At 41.9% G+C, this 24933-nt stretch overlaps 1 protein-coding gene across 1 annotated transcript in view; it reads left to right on the forward strand.

Annotated features, from left to right (window-relative positions):
* The first annotated feature begins 3431 nt into the window (after window positions 1–3431).
* The window catches only part of armc2 (armadillo repeat containing 2), a 47985-nt gene continuing 26483 nt past the window's right edge, over window positions 3432–24933 (forward strand). The window contains exons 1-10 of the mRNA XM_063001153.1: window positions 3432–3515; window positions 8641–8898; window positions 10253–10325; window positions 10418–10586; window positions 14346–14496; window positions 17203–17240; window positions 17569–17688; window positions 21879–22069; window positions 23985–24087; window positions 24178–24434. Coding sequence (XP_062857223.1) covers window positions 8684–8898; window positions 10253–10325; window positions 10418–10586; window positions 14346–14496; window positions 17203–17240; window positions 17569–17688; window positions 21879–22069; window positions 23985–24087; window positions 24178–24434 — 1317 coding nt within the window. The 5' untranslated portion in view covers window positions 3432–3515; window positions 8641–8683. The remainder of the gene's footprint in view (window positions 3516–8640; window positions 8899–10252; window positions 10326–10417; window positions 10587–14345; window positions 14497–17202; window positions 17241–17568; window positions 17689–21878; window positions 22070–23984; window positions 24088–24177; window positions 24435–24933) is intronic.

Below are 24933 nucleotides of genomic sequence, written 5' to 3' on the forward strand. Positions count from 1 at the left end.
TGCACCTTCGGCAGCAATTACAGCTTTAAGACGTCTTGGGAAAGAAGCTGCGAGCTTGGCACACTTGTTTCTGGATGTTTTTGCCCATTCCTCTTGGCATATCCTTGCGAGCTCCGTCAGGTTGGATGGGGAGCGTCGGTACACAGCCATTTTCAGCTCCTTCCACAGATGTTCGATTGGATTCAGGTCTGGGCCACTCAAGGACATTCACAGACTTTCACTGAAGCCACGGCTTTGTTCTCTTGGCTGTGTGCTTCGGGTCGTTGGAAGATAACTCTCCCAATCTGAGATTCAGAGCGCTCTGGAGCAGGTTTCCTTCAAGGATCTCATTGTACTTAGCTGCATTCATCTTATCATCTATCAGGACTAGTCGCCCCGGTCCCGCTGCTCAAAAACATCTCCACATCATGATGCTGCCACTGCCATGCTTTACTGTAGGCATGGCATTAGCCAGGTGATGAGCGGTGCCTGGTTTCCTCCAGACATGGTGCTTGGTATTCATGCCAAAAAGTTCAATTTTGGTTTCACCAGACCAGAAAATCTTGTTTCTCATGGTTTGAGAGTCCTCTAGGTGCTTTTTGGCAAACTCCAAGCAGGCTGTCATGTGCCTTTTACTAAGGCGTGGCTTCCGTCTGGCCACTCTACCATAGAGGAGTGATTTGTGGAGTGCTGCCTGGATGGTTGATCTTCTGATAGGTCCTCCTATCTCCACAAGGATATGCTGTAGCTCTGTCAGAGTGTCCCTCGGGTTCCTGCTCACCTCCCTGGCCAAGGCCCGTCTTCCCCGATCGCTCAGTTTTGCCGGGCGGCCAGGTCTAGAAAGACTTCTTCCATTTACGAATGATGGTGGCCACTGTGCTCTTTGGGACCTGTAAAGCTGCAGCAATTTTTCTGTACCCTTCTCCAGATCTATGCCTTGACACAATCCTGTTTCTGAGGTCTGCAGATAATTCCTTTGACCCCATGGCTTGGAGTTTGCTCTGATATGCACTGTCAACTGTGGGTCCTTATATAGGCAGGTGTTGGCAATCCCCAATCATGTCCAATCAATTGAATTTACCACAGGTGGACTCCAATTCAATTATAGAAACATGTCAAGCAGTATCAGTGAAAACAAAACGCACCTCAGCTCACTTTTGGGTGTCATATCAAAAGGTGTGCACAAAAATGTCTAAATAACCTGCTTTCACTTTGTCATTGTGGGCAATTTAATGTAGAATTCTGAGACAAAAAATGAACTCAATCTATTAAAGAATGAGTCTGTAATGTAATAAAACGTGAAGAAAGTAAAAGGGGTGTGCAGACTTTCCAGTTTGGATGTATATACCGTAGTGTGTAGCTTTGTAGCCTTGTACCAGCAACAATTGAAAATGAACACAATATACAGGATGCTTAACCAACATAGAACAATCTGTGGATAAAGAGCCACAAACAAAGAAGGGAAAGGGGTAAAAGGCAATTGAAAGCCACAAAAACATTTGTAGCCTGCAATAAAGAACAAACATTGAAAGAATAGCACTGTTCTCTGGAAAATGAGTATAGGAAACCCAGAACAAGTATGGGATGGCAATGGATGAGCGGCACCCCACTTTCTACCAACAAGCTCACCCCTCTCTGAAAAGGGGTGTCACGCCACCTCTGGGGTATCTTTTTCGTGGCATCATCCGGAACTGATCAAGCCTGACATTACAATTTCAGAGAAAGCGGTTGCCAACAGGAGCTGGCAAAACTGTGAGAAAGAAACTGTGATAAATAAAAATGGCTCGGTGAGGCGCAGATTATTTTTAGTAACTGACAGAGTAACAGACACTTTAATCATCTGTACCTCCATGCCCCTTCCGCCGGCCATATTTGGCAAGGCAGAAGGACATGATTCTGTAAGCAAGCCCCCAAGCCGATGTCCATGGCAATAACTGTCAATAAAATAAAATGAGAAACTGCAGTTTTACAGGATCTGCTGACACCTCCAAATGCTGAAACTGTGTTTTAGAGAAAAGTTGGAACTGATGTTCAGTGGGTGTCTAAAATCTGGCCTGTTTACATTTGTTCATTTTGTAAATTGTTAAATCAAACCAAGCCAGGATCTGGATTAGTAAGTCCCAACTGACTAATAATTATGCATATACTGTATACTGTATACAGTTGATTCAATAAGCACCCAGACCCCTTGACATTTTGCACACTTTTTTATATTGTTAATTTGGTTTATATCAGACCAACAATGTCTAAGGCCGAGTGTTCTCAAAGCCTCAGTTGCCTTAATAAATGTGAAATGAAAGACGTTTGGCACGACATTAAAACGTCCTAAATTTCCATCATATTTGGGAAAGCATGAAGAGCCTTGGTCAGGGAGGTAAAAAAGAACCCAGAGGTCACTGTGCTGAGACTGGAGAACATGTTGGATGGACAGTCACCTTTGCAGCTCTTTATTTACCATGCCTTTATGGCAAGGTACATTTACATTACATTTACTGCTTTTGTCCATAGCAGTACGCAGTATATACAGTATACAGTCCAAGCAATTGAGGGTTAAAGGCCTTGCTCAAGGGCCCAACAGTGGCAACCTTGCAGTGATAGGGTTGGGTTTGAACCAGCAACCTTATGCTTACTAGACCAGTTCCTTAACTGCTAGGCTACAACTGCCCTAAGAGTAGCAAGACAGAAGCCACTTGGAGTTTGCTAAAACTTGACGAAAATGATTCTCTGTTATGATATGACACAAATGAAACTCTGTCTCTCTCAGTCAGAACCGCAAGCGCTATGTCTAGCAAAAAGCAGACCCTGCACCTGGTTAATACCATCCATGCAGCGAAACATGGTGGTGGAAGCATCAGCAAAATGCAAACTCACTTCTTGGCATTAGGGTGGCACGGTGGCTAAGTGGGTAGTACTGTCGCCTCACAGCAAGAAGGTCCTGGGTTCGATCCCCAGGTGGGGCAGTCTGGGTCCTTTCTGTGTGGAGTTTGCATGTTCTCCCCGTGTCTGTGTGGGTTTCCTCCGGGTGCTCCGGTTTCCTCCCACAGTCCAAAGACATGCAAGTGAGGTGAATTGGAGATACTAAATTGTCCGAGACTGTGTTCGATATAACCTTGTGAACTGATGAATCCTGTGTAATGAGTAACTACCGTTCCTGTCATGGATGTAACCAAAAGTGTAAAACATGACGTTAAAATCCTAATAAACATACAAACAAACAGACTTCTTAGCATTAACAGGTGTGTGTTATTCTTTAATGGTCTGACACTTTGTTCAGGGTGTAATACCTGCGTGGTTTTGGGTGAAGCATTGTCAGTGTCTTGTGCAAAGGGGAGTAAAGAATCACCAAACTCACCATGCTTAGTTCCATGCATGTATACAGCGTTCATGAGCTTCAATCGAGTGCGCGCATGGCAGCGTCACCATCAAGCCCTCCACGCGCGCACTAGTAATGACGTAATGCAATGCGCGCACCCTGCTGAGTTGCTATGTAGTTACAGAATACAGCCAAAACGAGAGGAGAAAACCGTACAATAAAGGTAAATGTGTTTTATTTGTATTTTACCGTTTATAAGGATAAAATGCTACCAGTTCTAGTTAGTTTGTTATATTTGCCATGTAAACAGCGTTAAAAAAACCTAGTAAACTGAGTACAGCGGCTATTCAAGCACCGAACTGTTAACATGTTTTATACGGTTCCCATCTAAAATTTATCGATTTACATTCTCCTGTCTTACATTATAGCTTCAAGAAATGCGTTTTATTTTAAAACTTATTTTAAAAAAGTTTATTTTTCAGCCCTTTTTATTTTTAACACTGTTTTTGTTGACACGTTTTCATTCCCTCTGACGCTTCTCTCGTTGCCATGGTGATAAAGCGTGCACGCGCAAGTCTCGCACGAGCATTTACCCTGTGCACGCGCAATTCGTGTCAAGCCTAATTTTATTTATGGGTGATTCTTCAATTGGGGGAACTTTTACGTCCCTAAGTTATAAATTTGTGTTAAAAATACTTTATTACAAAACAAATATTTTAGGTATTAAAAATATCATTCATTGCATCACTAAAAAAAATAACATACCAAAATAATTATGATTTTCATTTTTTATGATGATTTAAACATCAATATTTTGCTACTTTGGCCTTGTCCCCAACCCAGACTTTAAAACTTCTCTGCTCTAATAAAATGCTAAAAAGTGATCAATTCATTATAAAAATCACAATATGAGTTTTATAATAACTTAAAAAAAAACAAAATGTAATTTTTTTTTTCATATTTGTACAACCTGTGCATATTTTTGAGCAATATTTTACTGTCCCCAGCATTATCGTCATTACCGCAACAGTGTATGGTAGGGAATCATTTGAAGGTAACACTTGTTTATGTTGTAACCATGGAAACAAAGACTTGCAAGGAAGCACATGCCAGCCATGAGAGAAGATTAACATTTTAATGTCTGGAAATGTGAGTAATTTAATCATGTATTCCTCCTGATCATAGAGTATATTTATTCAGCGTCATTACCAGTTACATCAGTATGTTCAGTATCACAGTGAACATGTCCAAATTGTGCCCAAAGTGTCAATATTTTGTGTGACCACCATTATTATCCAGCACTGCCTTAACCCTCCTGGGCATGGAATTCACCAGAGCTGCACAGGTTGCTACTGGAATCCTCTTCCACTCCTCCATGATGACATCACGGAGCTGGTGGATGTTAGACACCTTGAACTCCTCCACCTTCCACTTGAGGATGCGCCACAGGTGCTCAATTGGGTTTAGTCCATCACCTTTACCTTCAGCTTCCTCAGCAAGGCAGTTGTCATCTTGGAGGTTGTGTTTGGGGTCGTTATCCTGTTGGAAAACTGCCATGAGGCCCAGTTTTCGAAGGGAGGGGATCATGCTCTGTTACAGAATGTCACAGTACATGTTGGAATTCATGTTTCCCTCAATGAACTGCAGCTCCCCAGTGCCAGCAACACTCATGCAGCCCAAGACCATGATGCTACCACCACCATGCTTGACTGTAGGCAAGATACAGTTGTCTTGGTACTTCTCACCAGGGCGCCGCCACACATGCTGGACACCATCTGAGCCAAACAAGTTTATCTTGGTCTCGTCAGACCACAGGACATTCCAGTAATCCATGTTCTTGGACTGCTTGTCTTCAGCAAACTGTTTGCGGGCTTTCTTGTGCGTCAGCTTCCTTCTGGGATGACGACCATGCAGACCGAGTTGATGCAGTGTGCGGTGTATGGTCTGAGCACTGACAGGCTGACCTCCTACGTCTTCAACCTCTGCAGCAATGCTGGCAGCACTCGTGTCTATTTTTTAAAGCCAACCTCTGGATATGACGCCGAACACGTGGACTCAACTTCTTTGGTCGACCCTGGCGAAGCCTGTTCCGAGTGGAACCTGTCCTGGAAAACCGCTGTATGACCTTGGCCACCATGCTGTAGCTCAGTTTCAGGGTGTTAGCAATCTTCTTATAGCCCAGGCCATCTTTGTGGAGAGCAACAATTCTATTTCTCACATCCTCAGAGAGTTCTTTGCCATGAGGTGCCATGTTGAATATCCAGTGGCCAGTATGAGAGAATTGTACCCAAAACACCAAATTTAACAGCCCTGCTCCCCATTTACACCTGGGACCTTGACACATGACACCAGGGAGGGACAACGACACATTTGGGCACAATTTGGACATGTTCACTGTGGGGTGTACTCACTTATGTTGCCAGCTATTTAGACATTAATGGCTGTGTGTTGAGTTATTTTCAGAAGACAGTAAATCTACACTGCTATACAAGCTGTACACTGACTACTCTAAGTTATATCCAAGTTTCATGTCTATAGTGTTGTCCCATGAAAAGATATAATGAAATATTTGCAGAAATGTGAGGGGTGTACTCACTTTTGTGATACACTGTGTATATATATGTTTTATTCCATATATATTAGTGTTTGCTATATATTTCCTGTTTGGCTTGCCATAATACATGCATAATACGTGCAGCCAATGGGGGGCAGTGAGGTGGGTGGTTGAGTTTATGTCGTGGAGGGCCCCCACCCACCATGGGCCCCAGTGCACCTGCCCCTCCGGTAGTTATGCCCCTGGAGAAGGGAACCAAAGTACTCTGAGGACACCCATGCATATCAGTCTTGGGATTGCTGTGAAGCATCCTTTAAGCCCATGGAGACATAAAGCTTGGTAAACCAATATGCAGGACGCTTAGCCAAGTTGGAACAATACAAAGCCACTAACAAAAAGGATAATGGGATAATCCATGGGTAAAAAAAGGGAATATAATTTGGTAGATTATGTAAAAATTTTGACATGGGGAGCATATGATTCAGAATTCCCACCAAATAGACTTGATAATACGTAGATTTAAAATATGGGTGACAAAGGGAATAACGGCTATGTGTACCATAGTAGAGGGAGGAGAAATCATGAGTTTCCAAACACTAAAAGAACGTTTCCTATTAGAGAACCAAGATTTGTACAGGTATCTTCAAATCAGAAATGACTTTGACCAGAAAGTGAAGAGGGGCTGTGGGGACAAGCAAACTGGCTTAGTAGAACTGTTAATTAAAGCATATTCATCTAAGGATGAAGCATGTTATAAAACAATTTCTAACATTTATAAAGCTCTTATGAGTATGAACATACACTCAACATGACTCTCGACACTCGACTATGTGAAACAAAAATGGGAAAGAGAAGGAGTAATGAGAATTACAGACGGGGAATGGACAAATATGTGGAGACTTCAATGGAAAAGCACCTAATCTATAAAATGGAAGGAATTTTGATGCTTTGTTACACCCCAGCAGACAGCTCATATAGACGCTAATGCCCCAGTATGCTGGAGGAAATGTGGATGCCAAGAAGCAAACCACTATCACATGTTTTGGGGATGCCCAATTATTCAAAAATTCTGGGAGGACATAAGGGAAGATCTACAGCATATATTTAGAAGGGAGATTCCTATGTGTACATGAATATTTATTGGCTGTTCTTTTAGCAGCTAGTAAAAAAGCACTGACCAGGAAATGGTTACAGTCAGAAGGACCAACTATAGATGACTGGATAGAACTAACTAGAGAAATGTATTTCATGGAGAGGATAACTTTCTCTGTCAATAGTAGAATGGATGTATTCAAAAAGCATTGGAGTAAATGGATAAAGTGTCTAGCAGCAGTGGCGGCTCCTACCAAATCTCTCGGGGGGGGGGGGGGGGGTTAAATTGTTAAATTGTTGCGATGATGGCCGAGGTGACCCTTTCATTGGGTAAATTAAATCTTAAATAATTGGAGAGAGACCAGCTTTACCATTAATCATAAAATTAAAATAAAAGTAAAGCCTTCACACTAACAATTTAATTCAGTCTTCATCAGATAGCATTTTATTTTAGGTGCAGCAGATCCAGAATAAAGATTGGCATCGGGGCTGATGTGCAATGAATAAAGAAGTACAATTAAACAATTGGGGAGATACAATAAGTGCAATCACAATTCACAATTTAAAAATGACATTACTTACTTAATTGTAATTTACTTGTAACTTATATGATTTCCCCCCTTTGTAGATACTTGCTTGATGTTTAAATTTGGTCTGGGTGGCCCTAATTCTTAAGTTGCTAATTTATCCTGATTACTACGACGACTGAATGGTATTTCCCTTAATGACACGATGGAGTTGCTCTGAACTGAGGTAATGGTAGTCATGTTGATGAGATCGCTAGCTGCTCCAATTATCGCGACACCAGGTTACGTGTGACGCAAGCATGTAAGTGCGAGCCCTCCCGGAACCCATACAGAATGTATTGCAGCGCCTGCAGTTCGAAAAAAAGAGCCTTAACATGAGAGTCTGTGAGAGCAATCCGGGGCGATTTTCAGTCAGACTGAAATCGCCCTTAAAGGGGCGGTACTGTACGGAACACAACTCGTCTCTGAATATCGTAGTCCAATCAGCGTCAAGACAGACTGTCCAGAACAGTCATAGCTGTGATAGAAAAATTTCTTCCCTTTCGTCCTTTGGTGGTGCGTCGCCCGATCGCTCTAAGGAAATAGCTGCCCCTGTACAGGATGCTTAATAAAGGTAGAACAATACTGTGGCTAAGAGCCACAAACAAAAAGGATAATGGGAAAATAATGCCAGGTGGGTCAGTTACCACTGTGGCTTAGATTGATAAAAATTAAAAGACGTGTGTGTGTATACATTTGAAACTAATGTATGCACTGGAAATATATAAAATGCTTAAATCCTTTTACAGCCCATTCATTCATTCATTCATTCAATTTCTTATCCGCTTATCCAACACCCTAGATGGGACACCAGTCCATTGTAGGGCAGACACACACACACACACACCCATTCACTTATAGGGCAATTCAGTGTCTCCAGTTAACCTGACTGCATGTTTTTGGACTGTGGGAGGAAACCAGAGCTCCCGGAGGAAACCCACGCAGACACGGGGAGAACATGCAAACTCCGCACAGAAAGGACCCGGACCGCCCCGCCTGGGGATCGAACCCAGGACCTTCTTGCCCTTTTACAGCCCATGTAACAAAAATACTATTACCGTATTTTCTGTCATAGCTGAATCAAATGTTTATGTTACATATTGATTTACTGGGCATGTACTCTCGTTCTGCTCCAGTGGTGTATCTTTGACTTTTGGACACCTGCGGTAAAGTCCACTCATGGTGTCGATGGAGCATACGCGGGAGAAGAAAGATCCTTACCACCGTAACTGTGCAAGTAGGAGACAGACGAGTGCAGAGATAGTGACAGAGGCACGCAATTCCCTCAAGACGCTCGGGACTCGGAGGCCTTTCACCCCGCGAGAGGAGCAGCGGCAGCTTTTCGGAGCCGCTTCATCCCGCACCCGTGATGGCAGACCTCCATCCACTTTCAGGTTAAAATATGGCTTTATTATATTAGTTACAAGGTTCTGGCTGGTGGGATTAGAGAACGGAACTGAGCAAAATACAGTACAGTGCAAATGGTGTGGATGCATAATATAATAATATAACATACAATTACTGATCACTTAATTACGTGTTGATTGGGTGGTGGACCATTGAGATGTAAAGCTAGCTTGACTATAATTTGTTGTAATAAGATATGTGGAGTTAGGACACCATGCCACAAAGAAACAAAATTAGCAAAATTAAATCATTTTTCTTAGATGATTTTCTAAGAAGAATGTCATATATACACCGATCAGCCATAACATTAAAACCACCTCCTTGTTTCTACTCTCACTGTCCATTTTATCAGCTCCACTTACCATATAGGAGCACTTGTAGTTCTACAATTACTGACTGTAGTCTATCTGTTTTTCTGCATGCTTTTTAAGCCCATGACCACTACAGAGTAGGTATTATTTATTATTTATTATTATTATGAATACCGTGTCCACTCACTGTCCACTCTATTAGACACTCCTACCTAGTTGGTCCACCTTGTAGATGTAAAGTCAGAGACGATCGCTCATCTATTGCTGCTGTTTGAGTTGAGATCTTTGAGATCTTCATCAGTGGTCACAGGACGCTGCCCATGGGGCGCTGTTGGCTGGATGTTTTTGGTTGGTGGACTATTCTCAGTCCAGCAGTGACAGTGAGATGTTTAAAGACTCCATCAGCATTGCTGTGTCTGATCCACTCATACCAGCACAACACACACTAACACACCAGCACCATGACAGTGTCACTGCAGTGCTGAGAATGATCCACCACCCAAATAATACCTGCTCTGCGGGGGCCTGACCATTGAAGAACAGAGTAAAAGCAGGTTAAAAAAGTATGTAGAGAAACAGATGGACTACAGTCAGTAATTGTAGAACTACAAAGTGCTCCTATATGGTAAGTGGAGCTGATAAAATGGACAGTAAATGTAGAAACAAGGAGGTGGTTTTAATGTTATGGTTGATTGGTGTACATATATGAAGTACAGTATAATGAAATTTTCCACATATCCCAACTCGCTTTGGCAGTTGGGGTCAGACCCATTGTACGGCACCCCTGGAGCCAAGAGGGTTAAGGGCCTTGCTCAAGAGTCCAACAGTGGTAGCATGGCAGAGCCAGGAATCGAACTCTCAACACTATAGTTGATAACCCAAGGTTCTACCCACTAGGCTACCACTGTCACACTTATATACCTAGCAATATATGAGGCACAAACACTTAAACTCAGTTTAAGAGGGGTGTTCACTTAATTTTGGTTATATAGTATATATGCAATTAAGAAGATCTCATTATGTCCTGCAGCCTTCACGCTCAGAATTTTGAGGCTCCTGATTCCAGGCCGAATTCTGGGACCCGTCTCTCTCCTTTGGATCATGTAAGGTTTATTTTAAACTTTTCTGCCCTGTATTATTGATTGTGTATGATTTAATTAAGAAAAGTAATAGTACCAACTTATTATTTCACCAGAAGCCCAGTTTGCCTGTTTCACCGGATGAAGACTGTAGTGACAAGGGAAGCATTACACCCAAACCCCCAGCTGAGCGTATGGTACAGAGCAATTCAGGAGGGGGCCGGGCAAGACAACGCAGAGCAACGTCTCTTACACGACTACATCCTGTGACTCAGCAATCAGACGGTATGTCTATACACAAAGAAGTACTCACTCACTCACTGTCTAGGAGGAGGGTGCTGGAGCCAATCCCAGCTTTTCAATGGGCGCAAGGCATACAGTAACTGTATGCCTTGGACTGTGGGAGGAAACCGGAGCTCCCGGAGGAAACCCACGCAGACACAAGGAGAACATGCAAACTCCACACAGAAAGGACCCGGATCACCCCGTCTGGGGATCGAACCCAGGACCTTCTTGCTGTGAGGCGACAGTGCTACCCACTGAGCCACCGTGCCGCGTTAAATAATTAGTGATGCAGAATAATTACATTTCTATCATAATCAAAAGTATGTGGACACCCCTTCTAATTTATAAGTGCAGATGTGTTAGCCAGACTCAATGGGTCTGTTCAAAAACCTAGTGAGCGGCCTTGCTGCCTACTACCTAGCTGCCTAAGTAGAGAGGATTCTAATTAGACATTAAACTTATAAGGCAGGTTATTCAGACATACTGCTTAGACAGCGATTAAGGTGATTACTAAGCTAACTTAATTAGCTTTAGGCCATTCAAACCAACGGGCTGTGGTGGCACAGCTTGCTAGCGTGCCAGCTAACATTTCCCTCCGTGTACCAAAACTGGTTAAACTATCACAGACAAGCCAGAATTTGCAAATAAATTACACTTGCTGGGATTGCCCTCACTGCTAAGGAAGCATTGGATGCTCCCTCATTTTCCAGTCAAATTATAGCCTGAAATAAGGCACCTTAGTAGGCAGGTGAAGAAAGATATCTAAAGGTGTCTAAGAATTCAGACAGCCTTCTTCTCGGGAACGCATGTAGAATGACATAGCACATATCAAGGTCTATAAAGACATAGTTTGATGAGTTTGATGACCCCCACAGGACCACTACAGAGCAGGTATTATTTAGGTGGTGGATCATTCTCAGCACTGCAGTGACACTGACATGGTGGTGGTGTGTTAGTGTGTGTTGTGCTGATATGAGTGGATAAGACACGGCAACACTGCTGGAATTTTTAAATACCGTGTCCACTCACTGTCCACTCTATTAGACACTCCTACCTAGTTGGTCCACCTCGTAGATGTAAAGTCAGAGACGATCGCTCATCTATTGCTGCTGTTTGAGTTGGTCATCTTCTAGACCTTCATCAGTGGTCACAGGACGCTGCCCACCCGGCACTGTTGGCTGGATATTTTTGGTTGGTGGACTATTCTCAGTCCAGCAGTGACAGTGAGGTGTTTAAAAACTCCAGCAGCGCTGCTTTGTCTGATCCAATCATACCAGCACAACACACACTAACACACCACCACCATGTCAGTGTCACTGCAGTGCTGAGAATGATCCTCCACCCTAATAATACCTGCTCTGTAGTGGTCCTGTGGGGTCCTGACCATTGACGAACAGCATAAAAGGGGGCTAACAAAGCATGCAGAGGAACAGATGGATGACAGTCAGTAATTGTAGAACTACAAAGTGCTTCTATATTGTAAGTGGAGCTGATAAAATGGACAGTGAGTGTAGAAACAAGGAGGTAGTTTTAATGTTATGGCTGATCAGTGTATAGGTGCAGGTGTTTTAGCTACACTTCTAGTGAGCTGCCTTGCTGCCTACCTAGGCAGCTGCCTAAGTAGATGTGTTGTAATGTGTTGTAATGCAGTGAATCTGATGTGAAGCTGAATTCAGTGTGATTAATAGAAAGTGGATTGAGAAAAGTATATAGGGACTTGTATATGTTGTGTGTGGTACAAAGACAATGAAAAAAAATATAGCTGCAAGTGCCAATTTCTACCCCAATGTGGCTCAATACCCGAAAATGGGACCGTCCCTTGTCTGTACGACTTACTGTTTTGTCTGTGTTTCATTTTATTGGTAAGAAAGAAGAAGAAGAAGAAAATTCTAACCACTAAAAACCATAATAAGAGAAGGAGTGCGAGAGATTTAGAGAAAAGGACCTGCTGAATGAGAGCTTCGATTGCTGGCAGTAGAACCCTCCTGTATTGCTTTCCTTTCACTTCTCTCTATTCATGTCAGTTCATTTGAAAGGCAGATTGAAGCCTTTTAAGAATAACCTTGTCCCTATCCCCTATACTCTTCTAAAGACTCTCTGACGGCTATTTAAAGTGTTTTACTCTGTAGAGAGCCAACATGAACTGCCTCTTTTATAAGCTTCGATATAAACAAATTTAAAGGTGCGTAGATTAGATCGCGAGTCGAAATCGTAGGCAAAGCAGAACCACTCACTTTCTGAGATGCTAGATGACCAAGGGCAGCTGGCAGATTGAAAGATTTAATTGGAAGATTGACAAGGATTAAGTATTAGAGTTTAGTACGGCAAAGAGTTCATCACTGGGTGGAATTGAAGGTTGTTGCAACTATTACAGAGAGGATTCCATGGCATGATGCAGAGATGCATGACGCAGCGACTTCAGACTCGACTCCGACTTGTTTCAAATGACTCGGACTCGACTCGTGACTCGCAAACAATGACTTGTGGACAACAAAAGTCAGCAACATTAGTTACGTGTGACAATTATATATTTATATGATCCGCCATCATTTTGATCATGAGTAGATAAGATATAGCAATGCTGATGGAGTTTTTAAACACCTCACTGTCTCTGCTGGACTGAAAATAGTCCACAAACCAAAAATATTCAGCCAACAGACCACTGATGAGGGTCTAGAAGATGACCGACTCAAACAGCAGCAATAGATGAGCGATCGTCTCTGACTTTACATCTACAAGGTGGACCAACTAGGTAGGAGTGTCTAATAGAGTGGACAGTGAGTGGACACAGTATTTAAAAACTCCAGCAGCGCTGCTGTGTCTTATCCACTCATACCAGCACAACACACACTAACACACCACCACCATGTCAGTGTCACTGCAGTGCTGAGAATGATCCACCACCTAAATAATACCTACTCTGTGATGGTCCTGTGGGGGTCCTGACCATTAAAAAACAGGGTGAAAGCAGGCTAAAAAAGTATGTAGAGAAACAGATGGACTACAGTCAGTAATTGTAGAACTACAAAGTGCTTCTATATGGTAAATGGAGCTGATAAAATGGACAGTAAGTGTAGAAACAAGGAGGGGGTTTTAATGTTATGGCTGATCAGTGTAAGCTTACATGTGTTACTTAGTTGAAGAGCTTTAAACAGGTTTCTATTTGTCTATTTACAAAGAATTTAAGCAATTTTAGATGGGCTCCATGGGTTGTATGATTAAAACATAAAACAAAAAGTTATTTTTTATGAAGTTTGAAAGATTTAATACTGTTTGTTAGTAGGTACTTTCTAATTATTTTTTTTTTCTGTGAAAGATGATTATGTATATTAGTATTTTGGTCAGATTTGCTACAACAGCAAAAAAGCTCAAGGCACTTCATTAGCTAACCTGTTTACAGGCTAGCCTGTTAGCTGTAGGCATGTTTCGCACTCAATTATCGTGTGTTTTGACATGTTTGGCTACCTATACATGAAACACTGATAAAATGCTGACAAATAAAGTGTCCAATAGTAAAATCCCTTCGTGTGTGTACCTCAGACAAATGGAAGCTACCACATTGGCAATTAACTAGCCATGTTGCTAGAATTCAGCTTGTTAATTTTAGGCTATGTTAGCTGCATAAAAAGGAATTACAGATAATAAAATATAAAATAGATCATCCATCTTTGTTTTTCTCATAATAACATATAATGTACTGTATGTACAATGGCATGTGATTTTGTGTGTATGTGTGTGTGTGTGTGTGTGTTCACATAGATGCTCAGCCCCACTGTAATAATGAACCTCCAAAGAATAAGGAGTCCTCCCAGAAAGTTAAAACAGACCCTGTTCACGTGAAATCAGATTACGAAAAAGGAAGACCAGAGGACTCCTCCGAAACTCCTACACGCACACCTACAAAACACAGGTACATAGTTTTACTACTTTTATATCAGGTGGTATTAATTCTTCTTGTTTATAACAGTAACCTTGGGAAATGAAGTACCTGTATTGTTGAAATCCCACTAAGGATCAATGTTACCCAGAACAGCAATAAAACATTTTTATAGCCAGTTGATTCATCTGCAACATTTCCTTCTAAGAAACCTTAGTCAGCCGGACGTTGACTTATGTCATGCTGAAATGGTCAATTACAGAACATGGTTAGAAACAAATTACTAATATAAACCGATCAGCCATAACATTAAAACCACCTCCTTGTTTCTACACGCATTGTCCATTTTATCGGCTTCACTTACCATATAGAAGCACTTTGTACTTCTACAATTACTGACTGTAGTCCATCTGTTTCTCTGCATACTTTGTTAGCCCCCTTTCATGCTGTTCATCAATGGTCAGGACTCTCCCAGGACCACTACAGAGTAGGTATTATTTGGGTGGGGGGTCATTCTCAGCACTGCAGTAACACTGACATGGTGGTGGTGTGTTAGTGTGTGTTGTGCTGGTATGATTGGATCAGACACAGCAGCGCTGCTGGAGTTTTTAAATACCGTGTCCTGACCATTGAAGAACAGCATAAAAAGGGCTAAAATTGCCACCAGCTATAGCTCCCTCCTCCATTTCTCTCTCTCTCTCTTTCCCCCACTCTCGCTCTCTAATATAGTTGATAATGGAGTGCTATTAGATTATAAGACGAGTTTATGGCTGGCTGGCAGTCTGCTCTGTTGACCGCCAGTGCAGTTTAGTTCAAGACTCTCACGATGAGATCATGTCTCGAGCCAAAGTAGTCCATCAACAAAGAGGCATTATCAAGTCATTATGATGGCAAAACATAATCAATGCCAAAAATATTCTGGGCTTTACTGTAAAAATGTCCCCACAATCCATCAGCAGCTGTGACTCAGCACGAAGCATTTTGATCTCCTGCCTCCAATCATTTTTTGTTGAAAGGGGATTGATATTAATTAAACACCTTCATTTTTATGACTCAGTGCATGACCGGCTTGGACGCAAGCACACAAACTTGTGGTTTCCTGTCTATTATTTGCACACTATATTCTAACCAATGTGCATACAATTATGTCATGCAAACTTTGCATCATTTGCACACTTTGGTCCAAACCCATTTACCTACCGTGCACATGCACTTGTAACTGAATTAAAACATATACACTGATCAGCCATAACATTAAAACCACCTCCTTGTCTTTACACTCACTGTTTATTTTATCAGCCCCACTTACCATATAGAAGCACTTTGTAGTTCTACAACTACTTACTGTAGACCATCTGTTTCTCTGAAGTGATACTGACATGGTGGTGATGTGTTAGTGTGTGTTGTGTTGGTATGGTTTTTAAAATACCGTGTCCACTCACTGTCCACTCTATTGACACTCCTATCTAGTTGGTCCACCTTGTAGATGTAAAGTCAGAGACGATCACTCATCTATTGCTGCTGTTTGAGTTGGTCATCTTCTAGACCTTCATCAGTGGTTATGGTTGGTGGATTATTCTCAGTCCAGCAGTGACAGTGAGGTGTTTAAAAACTCCAGCAGCGCTGCTGTGTCTGATCCAATCATGCCAGCAAAACACACACTAACACACCACCACCATGTCAGTGTCACTGCAGTGCTGAGAATGACCCACCACCCAAATAATACCTACTCTGTAGTGGTCCTGTGGGAGTCCTGACCATTGAAGAACAGCATGAAAGGGGGCTAACAAAGCATGCAGAGAAACAGATGGACTACAGTCAGTAATTGTAGAACTACAAAGTGCTTCTATGTGATAAGTGATGCTGATAACATGGACAGTGTGTGTAGAAACAAGGAGGTGCTGGTATGAGTGGATCAGACACAGCAGCGCTGATGAAGTTTTTAAACACCTCACTGTCACTGCTGGACTGAGAATAGTCCACAAACCAAAAATATCCAGCCAACAGCGCCCTGTGGGCAGTGTCCTCTGACCACTGATGAAGGTCTAGAAGATGACCAACTCAAACAGCAGCAATAGATGAGCGATCGTCTCTGACTTTACATCTACAAGGTGGACCAACTAGGTAGGAGTGTCTAATAGAGTGGACAGTGAGTGGACAAGTTATTTAAAAACTCCAGCAGCACTGCTGTGTCTGATCCACTCATACCAGCACAACACACACTAACACACCACCACCATGTCAGTGTCACTGCAGTGCTGAGAATGATCCACCACCTTAATGATACCTGCTCATAAAATGGACATGCTAATAAAATGGACAGTGAGTGTAGAAACAAGGAGGTAGTTTTAATGTTATGCCTGATCAGTGTATTTACCAAATGCAGGGCTCTAGTTGCAACAGTCAGAACAAGCTTAAAACTGCATCTGGAATGTAGTTACTGTATAGCTTTCATAGTAACATTGCTATATACAGTTCAGGTTACTAAAAGTTCTGGAATTGTAGGTAGGGAAGAGGATATTGCAACAGGGACACCTTGTGGCAATCCCCCGAAACATGGAACAGCAATGTATTTGGAGAGTAGTTTTAAAGAAATGTCTAATGATAGACCAAAAAAAACAGCATGATGGACTGTTAACAGACTGTTGTTATGCAAGAACACTGTTTGCCTTTCCAAAGCAGATATGATCTTGACTTCATGTTTTTCTTCCTTTCTGTTTGGATTGTGTCTGTTTGTAGGCCCAGCAGGACAGATGGATCTTATACAAAGGGAACAGGTTTGTTTGACCACATATGGCTAATTTCATTTGTTTTTAGACACTAACTATAGACAGTTCATGCATCGATTAACAGATATAAAGTAGCATAAGAATAGCACTTGAACTTAATGCTTCCTGCATGGCGCCTCTAATGCAAATGTTTTGTCACTGAGGTGTCCCAGACCAGTCAGGATGTGTAGGTGCACAGTGTTGACCTTTTCATGCTGTGCTAAACATCCTGTATTTATATACAAATGGGTGAAACTGAGAACCGCTGAACTGAAGTGAGTAGGTGTGCAGAAGCAATGTTCTAACTAATGTTCATGCTCTATGTATTTATTTGTAGGATCCCAACATACAGATGCTGAGTGTGGCCATGGGGACACTACAGCTGGTGATCCCATGGATGTGCTGTGGAATTCTGAGGTGCTTCCAGTTCTGCAGATGTTTGAGACTGCTGCACCAGGTGATTATAAACGGCATCATCCATTTAGTAATTTTGTTATCTATGTTCTATCAGTGGCTGGATGTACAAGAATGTATAATCAGCTTTGTTCTCTGGTGGCAAAGACTAACAGATTCTGCCTTTAAGGGGGGGTCTAGGACATTTCTGACTGGGACCCATTAACGTATCCCTTGCAGTCCATCACATACCGGAGCTGCCCCCCTCTCCTGCAGGAATTTAGAAAGCTCTCTTGGGTGTTCTGTCCTACTAGGAAGTTGGGTGGAGGAGTTGTCTTTGGGGATGGCTTCCTGCAGGGGTCCAGGAACTACAGGCCTAAGGAGAGAGACATAAAATGAGGGAGAAATTCTGAACTGGGATGGGAATTGACATTTATATGTTACCCTGTTGACACATTACAAGATGGGGAATGGTCCTAGGACCTCTTTGTGACCAGGATTTTACAGGAACAGAGGTGGTTAATATCCAAGGAAGCTATGACCGGAGGATAAGCGATTACCGGTGGGGTAATACACACACCTTGTTTTGCTGATCACTGCAATACATTCTGAGGTATTGGTTAAACTCCTGATTTAGCTTTTCCACATGGTCGTTGGATTCAAAGTGATGTCCTGAGGTCAGGCTTATATTTATCTCCAATAGTGCATAGATTGGCTTCCATACCTGTCCAATAAATTGTGGTCTGTGGTCAGAGATGATGGCTTCAGCTATCTCATATTGCTGGAAGACATGCTGGAATAAACACTCTGCAGTGAGACCTGGAAGAGTGATCAGACAACATCCTTTGGAAAATCGATCAAGCACAGTCTGTATAGTGGTTGTAACTTCAGTATCTGGGAGGTCTGAGACGAAGTCTACTAAGAAGTGTACTAGTCTTTGTGGCATGAGGAGCAATCTGGAGGTTTTCGAACTTTCGAACCGAGGAGTTCAGAAACTCAGTGCTGGTGTGCAAGCGGAATATCCCGCTGCGACACCTGAGCGCCCAGGGTTTAAGGACTTTTGATATCCATAGAGCCACACTAGACAAGAATTTAATACTGCTTGACCAACATGCTCATGGTCAGGTGTCATCTTATGCTTAGTGCAATTTTTGTCCATATGTTTAGATCTGTATGTTTAAATCCGTAAACCACCAAAATCAGGGCTGCAATAAATTAGAAGCTTGTGTCACTGTCCACAGGCAAGCAAGCTTCACATCAAAACTCATAGCAATGTAAAGCACTACATTAATATAAGTATATTTAACATATGTATCAAAAAATTGCATTTGCGCCTTGTTTTATTTGTTCAAAATTATATTTATCTTCCCTAAACGATTTGAGCTGTGTGTAATGTAATGAGATCTGAACCGTTGACTGTGGTTTTAGTCAAATGTTCCAGAAAATACAAAGTGCAAGTGCAGAGAGAAAGAAAAACATAACACTCAGTTCCAACAGAATAAGAAAACAGATCTGTATTGGGTTTGGCATGGCCTCTAACTTTCTAAGGGAGTACAGGCAGGGGAAAAAGAACCATGAAATAAAATCTGATGGCAGTAAATATTTAAACACATTTAAAATTGAATGCAAATTCATCCGAAGGATAAATATCAAATATTTATCATGTCCAAGTGCCTCTCAGCTTATGCATAATGGAGCAGCGAGAGAGGTACAACATCATTAGACAGGATAAAACCAAACAGCCTGGACCAGAATACAGTAACATATTATATATTATTTATTTAATATCATATTTTATAATATTGTACTTAAAATATCTCAGGAAACATCAACTCTTCTACTTTACTCTGTCCTAACTCTTGATTATAAATTGTTACCCTTTTTTTTGTTTATGCGTTTTCTCCCTTTTTTTCTCCCTTTTAGCGCGTCCAATTGCCCGATTGAGTCATTGAGTCCTCTCCACCAATGCTGATCCCTGCTCTGATTGAGGAGAACGAAGCTAACCCACGCCCCCTCTGACACGTGGGCAGCATGCCGTGCAGCTCAGCGTTGTGTACGGAGAGACACACCCTGAGAGCACCCTTTTCTCATCTCTGTGCAGGCGCCATCAATCAGCCAGCAGAGGTCGTAATTGCACCAGTCATGAGAGAGAGACCCCATCCAGCTTAGTCCCGCCCATATCTGAACAACAGGCCAATCGTTGTTCATGTGGCCGCTCAGCCTCAGCCGGCAGGCAGAGCTGAGATTCAATACGATGTATTCGAGATCCCAGCTCTGGTTCCAGCGTGTGTTTTTACCGCTGCGCCACCCGAGCGGCCTATAAATTGTTACCCTTTCTGATTGTCTATATTTTAGCATAGTTGTCACACCAAATGATTTTAAGATCAGTAAAACATATTACACAAAAGATTTTGTACAGTATCATTTTAATTTTAAAATTGGAGCTACTGGAGCTGACCCCCGCCCCAATTGAGGAGAGGGAGACTGTCACATGCCCCCTCCGACACGTGTGCAGTAGCCGACTGCATCTTTTCACCTGCACGAGGAGCGTTCATATGCCGATCAGCTTTGTGTACGGACAGCCACACCCTGATCAGCATTATTCCTCAACCCTGTGCACACGCCATCAACCAGCCAGCAGAGGTCGTAATTTGCTCAGTTATGAGGAGTCCCTATCCGGCTTTATCCTACACTATGAACAACAGCCAATCGTTGTTCATGCAGCTGCCCAGCCCAGCCGGATGGCAGAGCTGAGATTCAAAATTATGTATTCGAAATCCCAGGTCTGATGTGCTAGTGTGTTTTACCGCTGCACCACCTGAGCGGCCACAAATGATAACTTTTTCAGTCATGGTTCTCTTATTTTATATCAGTCTTTTACATTGCTGTGGAGCTGCACATGGGTGGTTTTTCGGCATGATCTGCATTTTTTGTCTTGCCACAACATCTCTTATGGGCTTTATTAAGGACTTTATCCAGGCCAATTAAAAATTAATTCGGTTTATTTTCTGTCATTTAGTCAAGTCAAGTCAAATTTATTTATATAGTGCTTTTTACAATGAACATTGTCTCAAAGCAACTTTACAAAATCTAGGACCAACAGACTAAAAACCCCTACTGAGCAAGCCGAGGGCGACAGTGGCAAGGTAATACTTTCTAAAAATTACAGGAAGAAACCTTGAGAGGAACCAGACTCAGCAGGGACCCATCCTTCTTGGATGGCCTGGAGGATACTTAAAATAAATAGGATTTAAACAAATCATACAAACACAAAATTAAATTGAACAAAAAGTTATAACTAGCAAAAATTTTTTTTACAAATAATTCCATTGTAAGTTCTGGACATTTTGGGTGCAAACACACCATCGAGTATGCCTAATGCGTGAGTTGGTCACTGTCATTGTAGTTCTTTTGAAACTACTGTGGATGTCAGGTGCCCCGTTATAGTCTTAATAATGCTTTTGTATTCATTTCCAGGCATCAAACGATTTTTTTATCAATATCTTTATAGGCTCACCAATAAAATTTGGGAACTGGTTAATTAAGTAAACAAATCAGTAAACAAAGTGTTTGATTATTTTGTTCCTTAAACAAATACAACACTGTTTTATAAAATGTGTTTCGACTGAAGGTCTCCTTGTGTTACGTTTTGTTAAATGAGCAAAAAAAAAAAAGGGTTTAATACTTTTTTACCCAGTTGTAGGTTATAAAAGCACAAATTCTCTTCATCCGACAAGATACTGTTTATGTGGTGTTTGTATGCTCAGTTTGAATCATCAGTGGGTGTTGCAATGTGGGAGTAATGTCAGAGAAATGTCAGCAGATCTGTTTAGGTCGAAACTGAAACGTGAAATTTAGATTGACAAGGTACATCAAGAGATGTTTATTGTACCTGTTTTACCCCAAATGCAATATACTGAAAGACGTTGCATTTCTTACTATGGTACATACACAAAACTCATACAGCAACTTAGACACTGAGTACTTTACTGCAGTAAACGCAATTTCCAGAACAGTTGGAATGTTTTGTAAAATGCAATAATAAGAATCTTAGTATTTGTTAATTCTCTTGAATTGATAGAACTAGAGAGAAAAGATTTCCAGTGTTTTCATTGATAAACGTAATCAGTAACGCTTGAACTCAGTTATTAGGAGGGGTGTCCACATATTTTTGGACATACAGAGAGACATACTTCGCAGCAGGGTAAAAAAAATTAAAATATTTCTTTGTATCTCTACTTTTTGAACGTGCAGGAAGAGGCGAGTCAAAGGAGAGTCTTCAGTCTCTATGTGATGCCTGTGAACGCCTCTATAACGTCCTGTCAGTGAAAGGCATGCTGGGAAGACGTTTTAAGAAACGGTCCTCCATTCTCCGCGCCCTCTTCCGGTTGATAGATTTGGGATCAGACCAGCTCAACGTGACTCTGGCCAAAGTCGTACTGGCAGTAAGCTATTATGCAAATGCTTATAATATAGAACAACACAATTTATGTTCACTTATCATTAACTAATCACACCTACACTACAGTTAGTGTCACCAATTCACTTTCTGCATGTTTTTGCCCCTCCATACAGTACACTCCCCAAACATGATGCCAGTCCAGTGTGAGGCCTTAGCAATCCAGCCCTACCTCAGACATAGCCAGTTATGTCTGTTTGTAGACCCCTGACTGCTCGACAGCACCACTGGAGATTTGAGCCCTTTATCCTAGCAGTAGTGGACTAAATATAAATGGCCTGTTTGTGTTAGTTTCAAGGGGTGGGGTCTTCGACAACATGTAAGGACTCTGGTTGGTAACCCAAGGCGCCTGTACCAAGTGGAGAAACGCTCAGTTCAGTGAGTGACTCTTCATGCGCAAGACTGGCCTCACACATGAATCCACCTGCAGTGGACCATGTGGTTATAATCATAACAGAAGCGAATCAGTTTTGAATAAATTGCTGCCTAAGGGATCTAAGGTCACAGGCAATTAATATCAGAATTTTCTGAATCTGTTAATAATGTTAGTGACTGTAGATGGTAAAAGCACTTAATTTCTTACAAATGTAATCTTAAATTGCATTGGTCCCAACAGTTTTTAAAGGAAATTACTGGGTGCAATACAGTACACTCCGTAAACAGGATGCCAGTCCAGTGTGAGGCCTTAGCAATCCAGCCCTACCTCAGACATAGTTAGTTATGTCTGTTTGTAGACCCCTGACTGCTCGACAGCACCACTGGAGATTTGAGCCCTTTATCCTAGCAGTAGTGGACTAAATATAAATGGCCTGTTTGTGTTAGTTCCAAGGGGTGGGGTCTTCGACAACATGTAAGGACTCTGGTAGGTAACCCAAGGCGCCTGTACCAAGTGGAGAAACGCTCAGTTCAGTGAGTGGCTCTTCATGCGCAAGACTGGCCTCACACATGAATCCACCTGCAGTGGTCCATGTGGTTATAATCATAACAGAAGCTAATCAGTTTTGAATAAATTGCTGCCTAAGGGATCTAAGGTCACAGGCAATTAATATCAGAATTTTCTGAATCTGTTAATAATGTTAGTGACTGTAGATGGTAAAAGCACTTAATTTCTTACAAATGTAATCTTAAATTGCATTGGTCCCAACAGTTTTTAAAGGAAATTACTGGGTGCAATACAGTACACTCCGTAAACAGGATGCCAGTCCATAGCGTGGCCTCAACAATCCCGCCCTAACTCAGACATAGCCAATTACGTCTGTTTGTAGACGCCTGACTGCTTGACAGCACCACTGGTGATTTGAGTCCTGGATCCAAGCAGTAGTGGCCTAAATATAAATGACCTGTTTGTGTTAGGGTCTTCGACAACATGTAAGGACTCTGGTTAGTAACCCAAAGCGCCTGTACCAAGAGGAGAAACGCTGAGATCAGTGCGTGACTCTTCATGTGCTAGACTGGCCTCACACATGAATCCACCTGCCATGGACCATGTGGTTATAACCATAACAGAAGCGAGTTTTTAGGGGTTCTAAGGTCACAGGCAATTAATATCATAATTTTCTGAATCTCTTAATAATGTTAGTGACTGTAGATGGTGAAAGCACTGAATTTCTCGCAATTGTAATCTTAAATTGCAGGGGCCTAAGCGATCCAGCCGTACCTCAGACATAGCCAGTTATGTCTGTTTGTAGACGCCTGACTGCTCGACAGCACCACTGGCGATTCGAGCCCTGGATCCAAGCAGTAGTGGCCTAAATATAAATGTCCTCTTTGTGTTGGTTTTAATTAAATACCTCTAAAAGACTCACAGATCACTGATTTATGTTTTTGGGGTTGTTTTTTTTTGCATTTCAATTATACTCCCAAGCTTTTTAAAATTCTAATTCATCGCTGTGTTATTTCAGCTTAATGTCAGTGGCAACAACTTGCTCAACATTTGCAAACTCGTCTTCAAAATAAGCCGGAGCCCGAGCAACGACATCCTGTTCCAGAACAGCTCCATTACAGGTGTACCTCTGTTACTGTGTAACCCATTTATTCTCCTATCACTCATTAACTGCCTTTCACAGTCAGCTTATTGTGTGTTTTGTGTATCAGATTCCCTGCTCTGGCTTCTTCAGGGTGAGGACGTGGTCAGCGGTGGAGAGACTGTTCTGTACTGTATGGGCTCTCTCAAGCTCCTTTCAGGAAACAGCACCCTCGCCAGGCTACTCCTGGATAAAGACTTCATCAGAATTCTGATAGAGCTTGCTCACAAGCTTGTTCCATCCACTGTGCATGATGGTTTACCTAAAAATGATCATACATCAGTAAGACATGGCCAACATGTTATAGCAGGACATATACTGGTGCAGGTAGGTTTCTAAAAGATACCTTGTAACCTGACGTCCCCTGAAGTCGAAATCTTTGAAACTTAACGCCCTTTGTTGAGAAATCTGTACCCTTAAACTCAACCTTTCCCTTAAACTTGACATGGCTGCGATTAGGAAGCATTCACATGAGAATCAGCAAAACCACATTATTTTACATTAGCCTAAATGACCATGGACCAAGGACCATGGAACATATTAACAGGTTTCCCATACATCCTTATGGGAAGAAATACCTTAAAACTCAACGTCTTTTAAACTCGACGCCACTCCCAGTACCAATTGACGTCGAGTTTTAAGGTACCACTGTATTCACTATTGTAATTAATTTGGAATTGCAATGTGGCCAATTCTGGAGATCCTCTGATCATCTTTGCTCATCAAAGACTCAGCCTTTCCTGGATGCTGCTTTTGTACCAAACCATGATTACAATCACCTGTTTGGAATCACATCAGTATTTAGTTTTTTCACCTCATTACTAGC

The sequence above is a fragment of the Trichomycterus rosablanca genome, chromosome 9 (genome assembly GCF_030014385.1).
Source record: "Trichomycterus rosablanca isolate fTriRos1 chromosome 9, fTriRos1.hap1, whole genome shotgun sequence".
NCBI lineage: Eukaryota > Metazoa > Chordata > Actinopteri > Siluriformes > Trichomycteridae > Trichomycterus > Trichomycterus rosablanca.